This window comes from Pholis gunnellus (genome assembly GCF_910591455.1).
Source record: "Pholis gunnellus genome assembly, chromosome: 7".
Classification (NCBI taxonomy): Eukaryota; Metazoa; Chordata; class Actinopteri; order Perciformes; family Pholidae; genus Pholis; species Pholis gunnellus.
In genome coordinates this window covers 22,692,221-22,700,057 of record NC_136533.1, presented here as the reverse complement: position 1 = coordinate 22,700,057, position 7,837 = coordinate 22,692,221, and the positions used below count along the sequence as shown (strand labels likewise).

At 44.6% G+C, this 7,837-nt stretch overlaps 1 protein-coding gene across 1 annotated transcript; it reads right to left on the bottom strand.

Moving 5' to 3' along the window:
* Window positions 1–832: 832 nt before the first annotated feature.
* map1lc3b (microtubule-associated protein 1 light chain 3 beta) lies at window positions 833–7,837 on the bottom strand. The gene is made up of 4 exons (XM_079162278.1): window positions 7,590–7,837; window positions 4,838–4,893; window positions 3,317–3,423; window positions 833–2,714 (listed from the first exon to the last, which is right to left on the bottom strand). Exons 1-4 carry the CDS (start codon window positions 7,627–7,629, stop codon window positions 2,537–2,539), a joined length of 381 nt encoding a protein of 126 aa, XP_079018404.1. The 5' UTR covers window positions 7,630–7,837; the 3' UTR covers window positions 833–2,536.

Genomic DNA, 7,837 nt, shown 5'->3' with positions numbered 1-7,837 from the left:
CACCACACAACAATGGAAACTGTTTCCAGGTGGACATTTAAAAGTGATGCGCACCGCTGAAACTATAACCTGCCATAAGTCCGGGGCCTTTTCTGAACATTTTGGGGCCCCAAGTGACATTTTACAGCGGCCACTAGTCATTTTAATATCCGTTAATGAAAATGACAGAATAGGCATATTTTCAATTAAGCTTTCAACTAACAAATAAAGCACAATACAAACTACCACAGAAGAAGCTTTGAGTACTTTTGGCAGGTGTTTATATTTCTGTCTGTGACCTCCATAGCGTTTGTAACCGTGTGTTTGGTTGTGTTTTCTCTACTTGCAGTGCGTTTCTGTATTTGGTTGTTTTCTCTATTTAAGTTTTTTTTTAAGAATTTGCTTGAGTTTTGTCTCTTTGCATGTGTTATCATATTGTCAGGGCCACCAGGTGTGTATCTTATATGTAACAGTAATGTAAAATGGACAGTGAAAAAATATAAGACAAATGCATGTAAATTAAGAGCTTTAGAAATATGAAAAAAAAACATGAACCTCATCAGCCACCCAAGCACTCCACCACATGTCTCTGCTGTGACGTCCTCCCTTCTTCTCTGCGACCGAAGTCTGGCCCTCTGAGGTGTAAATGTGCGACACATGATATCTGGGGAGTAGCCACTGTAAACTGGGTTGGACACCATGTGAGAAGATGTGGCATTATGATGATGATGATGATGATGATGCCAGATACTGAACATATGAAGCATTATGTTTGGAAGGTTGTGACAGCTTTTGGTCAATGAGCATGTTGATAATTGTGTTTATAAGTAGAAAAACACAGGCAACACATAACTGATTCTTTTTTCTCCTTTTATTGTTTACAAAATACCAACATAAATACATAAGAAGAGGCTGTGTGATATTGCTGAGTGTGGATATGTGTGTGTGTGTGTGTGTGTGTGTGTGTGTGTGTGTGTGTGTGTGTGTGTGTGTGTGTGTGTGTGTGTGTGTGTGTGTGTGTGTGTGAAACAGAGGAGCAGGCAGAAAAGACCCCGGAAACAAACGCTCCACCCCTCTGTAACAAACACACAGTGGCTTTCACTTAAGTGAGGAAAGCTCTGTAGGCCGGCATCACATGCTGTAGACAGCGGAGAGTATGGGCATGTTGTACAGTGAAATAAAAATCACATCGAATAAAAAGGAACTAAAATGATAAAATACCGCGATATATAAAAGCAGCTGTGAAGAAGACGGTGAGGAGGAAGAGGGGAAGCACAGCACAGCATGAAGGACCATCTATAGACACACGGGATATTCTACTTCTTTGTTCTTTCAGGTTTTGCCCTTTTAAAAACCCACCGGGTAGCCAAACTGCTTGTTGAATGACAGCGAACTGAAACTGAACAACGGCGACAGCTCTGAGAAATCAGCCCTGCAGCTCAAAGGCAGAACACAGAAGCACAGTCAGACACGATGCTCGTCAACCGGCCTCTGCTTCACCGTTTGTGTGACCGTCCTTGATCACCTTAATAAATACTTGTGACAAAGGACATTAAAAAAAGGGGAAAGGGGGAAACGGCGACCCCCGTGCCCCTCATCATTTACAGAAACGCCTCCTCATCAGCCTCCACTCACACATGCAATCAGACCCTGCTGCTGTAGTGCGTCCAACGTCAACTTGGTTACACTCTCATTGGAACCCCTTTTATACTCTAAGCTGTAAAGTCAATAATATCTGTACACCAAGGCTTTTTTTTCCTTCCTTTTTTCTTTTTTGCAAACTACAATCATCCGTTTCCAGAGCAAAAGCAATTCCCCTAACATAGATTTTGTTACAGTGAAGACGCTTCAGGATACAAGGCAGGGAGGGATAAAAACACGGCGGGGATGCATTAACAGGAATTTTCTCTACTTCATTTAGCATTTATCTCTGGCAAAAAGTACTCTGATCCAGACTATAAAACCCAAAGCTTCACCTTGTCGCTGCAATAAAACGCTGCACTAAAAACAACAGGTGAACCCAGAAACCCTCATCTTTCTCTGGTGCCCGTCTCCACAAATCTTCAGATCCAGGTTGGCGTTGTTCATTGGCTAATGTATATATAGACAAGTGGTGGAGAGCCTCACCACTTTAATGCAACATCACTACCTGAAATGTATATATACATTAACATAAATACAGCCGAGGAGACACGCAACCACAACACTGAAAAGAACTGCCGTCGACCGGTTGGTCCACCAGAGAGGACGATAAAGAAGCAGAGACACACACACGCTAAAAGACTCTATTGGCCTGAGTCAGATTTAGGGATTGACCCTTGTGGCTCTATGCTATTGGGGGAGTGCGGTGGTACACAAACAGTCGCTCATTGCAGTCATAAATAGGTCACAACCTAACCAATTCCGGCTGTAAATTACCGTACGCCGTGTTTACATTAAGCGGTATGTGTTTTAGTTCTTACAGTCGAGACTAAAGGTTTTGTGGCAAGAGACGCGGAGGGGGCTAAAAACTACAATTGTTCAATCGCCTGCCAGGTGGAAGAAGAAGGGAGGCGGTTCACTGGGCGGTCAGAGCAGAGCCAAAGGTCTCCTGGGAGGCGTACACCATGTAGAGGAAGCCATCTTGGTCCCGCTCCCGTTCGTAGACCTCAGAGATGGCAGCCGACACAGACACCATGCTGTGGCCGTTGGCCAGCAGGAAGAAAGCCTGGTTGGAGTTTAGCTGGAGGCGCCTCCTGGTGGCGAGACATGGACATGGCAGTGTCAAGAGGGGAGCAAAAGATAGGAGGGGATAGGAAAGGAGACAAAATGAGAGTGGGGATAGGAGAGGAGAGAGACAAAGAGAGTGGGATAAGGACAGGATGGGAGGGGTGGTAGGAGAGGAGAGGAAAAGAAAGGAGGGCATAGGAAAGGGAGGAGGAGGAAAAGAGGAAAAGTGAGTGGTGATAGGAAAAGAGAGGAAGAGAGTGGTGGTATGAGAGGAGAGGAGAGGAAAAGAAGGGGAGGCATAGGAAAGGAAAGAAGAGGAAAAGAGAAGAGAGGAAAAGAGAGGGGGGATAGGAAAGGAGAGGAAGTGGGTATGGTAGGAGAGGAGACTAAATGAGAGGAGAGGAAAAGAAAAGAGGGCAGAGGAAAGGAGGGGAAAGGAAAAGAGAGGGCGGATAGGAAAAGAAAGGAATTGAAAAGAGGAAAGAGGGGAGACAGGAAAGGAGAAGACATGAGAGTAGAGGAAAAGACAGGAGGGGATAGGAGAGGAAAGGAAAGTAGAGGTAATGAAACTAAAGAAGGGGATAGGAATTAAAGGAGAGGAGAGGAAAAGAGAGGACTTCAGGTCTACCTGATGATCTTGATGAGTTCACTCATGTTCACGTGGTCTGGCACCAGGAACTTGGTCTTGTCCAGGATGGGAAGCTGCTTTTCTCCTTTATACCGCTCAATGATCACCTACAGGACACACACGCACACACACAATCAATCAATGACTCCTCCCCTTCCAGAGTCCATGATCAATAGTCAGCTGTGATAGGGAGATGGAGTCACACAGATCAGATGACATGTCACTCTGTAGTCCATGCTCACTGGAACACGACTGATTAGCTCGAGCTATGAACATGAAATCTTTTATTCAGTGAGACATTTAATGCAGTTAAGATGTGTTCATATATATATATATATATATACACACATATACGGCAAATCAAGGATATTCTATTAAATATCTTTAACATTTGGTGACATAAATCTAGAAAATTGTGATGGACATTTTTCCTGTTTTCTGATATATTTTTGACCAAAGTCATTACACACATATTCATAGATAGACTATGGACAGACAGATTGGCCGGGTTTTTCTGTTGGATCTTCTTGAAAATCGACCATACTTTTGCTGGTTTCTCTAATGTACCGAACCAAACTTTAATCATTTTTATTGAGTCAATTATTTTCTGTTTTCATATTTATGCAGAACATTGGGATAAACTATTTTAATATCCCCAGTGTTAAAAACAACAACCCAATAATGATCAAAACGAAAAATAAAATGGCTGATCTGAAACTTGAGCAGGAACTCATGAGTGCATTGACCTCCGCTCGGCATGAAAGCCTTGCTGAGTGAGGAAGGGCCTGATCTGAGAGCAGTCTTCTGCTCCCACGACCCCTGAAACAGGCTCCACTGTGGCCGGCTGGATGGAGCGGCATTACAGTGACACAGCGCATCTGTCTCTTTCCTCAACATGGAGCATGACATGGCAGTTTAAGTACACAGGAAACGCACGCACGCGCGCGCACGCACGTGCACACACACACACACACACACACACACACACACACACACACACACACACACACACACACACACACACACACACACACACACACACACACACACACACACACACACACACACACACACACGGTTGTGGTGATACTCTATCTCAAAACGATAAAGGAAGCAGGTGAAACACGAGGTGCGCGTTTGTTTATTGCCGGTTGCTAGGCGCTACAGCACACCTGACTCATTCGCAGCAGCAGTCACGAGCATTTGTCATTCGAAAAAGAAAAAAAAACTATTTGATAATAAAAACTATATATGAAATAAAAAATAATGACCATCAAGGCAACAATAAAGTCTCCAAGCAGAGAGGCCTAGCAGTGTCTGATGGCAGCACATGACATTTGAAACTGTTTCACGGAGAGTTCAGAGCACAACCAGGAAACACGTGGTCACACTTTCCGTTGCAGTACGTCTGCGGTAAGAAACTCGTGTCTTCCTGCCCTCGCGGGGTTTTTTTTTGCACCGCGCCGGCCTTCGGTGTTTCCAGCCGATCACTGCTGAGGGAATGTGCACGTGTGAACTCACCGGGATCTTGTTGGGGTGCTGCTCTCGGATCAGTCTGACATCTTCTACTCTCTGTTCTGTGGGGCAGAGGAACAGACTCGGGTTAGTGGAGATGTAGCAGCAGATAAAGGGAGAATCAGCTGGTACTGATAAAAAATAAACACCACAAATGAGGTCATAGACAAAGCAGAAACATATACAAAGTCATGAACAGAGAAAGAGAAGTGAGTCAAATAAAAAAATAAATAGCAAGTCATAGTACATACAAACCCACAGGCAGGTTTACCAGAACGCCTGAGGCTCTGCAGCCACGCACACAGAGCTCAATCTAAACTACCATTAGCTATGTGGAGGTGTCACATATCATTCATTCCACCGAGATGTAGTCTCACACTATTATTATTATTATACTACTTTGAAACGTATTCATAAAGAAGCCCTAATGTGCTTCCATTCTATGAGCCTAACGTGCAGCAGGGTAATAAACATCTGGGCAAAGTGGACTAATGCGCTCCAGTGGAAAACATAATGAGCTTTCCTAAAAATCCACTCATGGTGTAACCACATTGTTTTCACAGTGATTAGCAGACTATAATCTTTGACTCGATTACTCCAATGTGTGTTCACAAGTGTGTGTGTGTGTGTGTGTAGTTTGGCATTCCTTACAAATAGACATCTCCTCCGTGAGTAGGGAATGATACTAGAATGTGGATATTTGATGTATTTACCTATCTATGTGTGTATTTATTTATCTAGGGTGTACCTAGAACCCCTGATGCAATGGGAACATTACATATTCACTAAATGCCCTCAGTGCTGCACCATATGAAATCATGTTCAAGTGCAGGAATGTCAGCTGTAGAAGGGCCTCTTCAGCACTATGTTTTCCCTCCACGGCGGTAACTCAACGGGTGAGCTGCTGATTGGACGGATCGCTCAGTCGTCGATGACCTATGGCAGAGCAGGCCCCTCCTTTCTGTGGTTTAACCCCACTCTAAGTGATTTGTAACCGGGCCAAAATAAATGGCTGCAGATAACACCTTGGGCTTACTGCACTTTGTACTGACAACACAAAGACAGCTGTCTGATGGCCTCAACGTCACGATCGTCTCCATCAGGTTTTGGACTTTGAATTCAAATGAAAACTTTTGGTGGGAAGAGTGAAAAACACCGGGGGGCCCTGGCAGCTGGCAGAGTCACGCTTTAAAGTGAATGCTTTCCAGTGTTGTGACATGCCACTAAATAAATGTTTGCATATCTAATTCAATCAACAGACACACGCTTATCTTCCCGGGGCCGCCGTTTTCGTGCCTAAGATGAGGAAATGAAGGACGTTGTTCCATGATTACATTTCAACCGGGATGATGAGATCACAGGGAGGCTCTGTGTGCGTTAGTGCGTCTCTATTGACGACACCGAGCGACAAACAGACTTTGACTCGTCAGTTTTCAATCAGATAAAAGAGGAAAACGAAAAAAGGGAAGCGGTCCGGTCTAAAATGTGCCTGTGGGTTTTTTTCCACACATTCCTGTTATATGTCATACACTTTGGAATTAATCGGTACCGCCTGGCACGACTGGAAGATTCCCCGTGGATTCCTGAGTCCCCCTGTGACCTATCATACAGATGTGCAACCGGACCCGTTTCACAGTCACACTCGGTGTGTAAGCGACACATGTGATGAACACTGACACATCAACAGTGTATAAGCTGTGGAATCAGATATTACACAAGGCAGTGGCACATGGGTTAAACAAAAAAAAACACTATCACACTGTGAACACCACGAATACACACACACACATGCGTGTGTATTATATATACATATAGTCACGTGACGGCCATAACAAACAGCTCGTGGTCTGTGCGTGACACCGTGTTTCTCTTTGCTGTCTGGCCCTCACGTGCCCGGGGTTGTGCAAATTCGGACCAATAACGTGACGTCTGGCAGGAAGTCGGTTACTTTTAGTCATCCTGGCAATTATATTCCCATTGCTGAGGGCGACGGCCCCCCCACTGTCTGTTCGTTCAAGATAAGTCAAGGCCAATTCACAGCACTATACTGAGTTCATTTAGTTGTTCACTTCTATTCTCTTGTGTACTAAATTACAGAAACGCGCCACAAAGTATGTAAGAGAAAGACAAGGGGATGAACTTAGTTGCATTGCATTTTGAAAGAAAGAAAGTCTCGTCTTTAGCTCGGCGATTTGAGAATCGTAACTGAAACTAAACTCCGCACCGAGGCTGTGGCCTTCCTCCCCCCCTCGAACAAAAAGAAAGAAAAGCTGAACTCCGCACTATCATCTGATCTCGTCCTCTCTTTCGAACTCCTCTCTTCTCCTAAACACAAACGGTCCCATCCCCCAATCCTGCAGCTCCCGTCTTTCTCTGCCCTGCGTTTCGACACCACTTTGTTTTTCTCCCGCAGCTCTGATGCAAATAAACACACAGAGAGAGAGAGACAGGCCTGCAGCCTCTCGGCCTACTGTAATCTATAATATTATACATATAACATGCACGTATACCAGCGAGAACAGATGTCATTTGAACTGTTATGTCTTATCTTCTTGTTGGATAAGTTGACACGAGCACAGGCCTCCGTATATGGTTAGGTTTTTTTCTAACTAGCTCCAGCAGGCTATCTCCCCTGTGTGGTAAACAAACTGTAAACTGAACTAGCGTTAGCTAGCTGCTAACGTAGAGCCTCTACTCAAACGACAAAAAGCAGAGGAGTTGCTTTTGGAAATGGTAAAAGCAGAGTGACATCACCTACCGAATGTCCTTCTTTGTTTGAAGGTTTTTTCTGAAGGCATATTGCGTCAAAGTCAACCAGTTGGCAGTAGACGGAGAAACGGAGGTAGCGGCTGTATCAAAGCGGAACTATAAAAGCTAAAACACGATTTGAGAAACTATCCGCGGCGTCTGTGCTGGTGGCTTGTTGGTAAAATACAAACTAAAGGACTGTAGTTCAGTGGAGGTCTGATGTCGCTGCTTCCTTCCTCTTGCTGTGTTGTTGTCGGG

Bases quoted from the DNA above. Each gene is read 5' to 3' on its own strand.
- map1lc3b (XM_079162278.1), bottom strand. From the start codon at position 7,629: ATGCCTTCAGAAAAAACCTTCAAACAAAGAAGGACATTCG. The intron at 4,894-7,589 runs GTAGGTGATGTC...TCTGCCCCACAG, and splicing joins CAAACAAAGAAGGACATTCG to AACAGAGAGTAGAAGATGTC. The intron at 2,715-3,316 runs GTAGACCTGAAG...TCTCGCCACCAG, and splicing joins GAACTCATCAAGATCATCAG to GAGGCGCCTCCAGCTAAACT.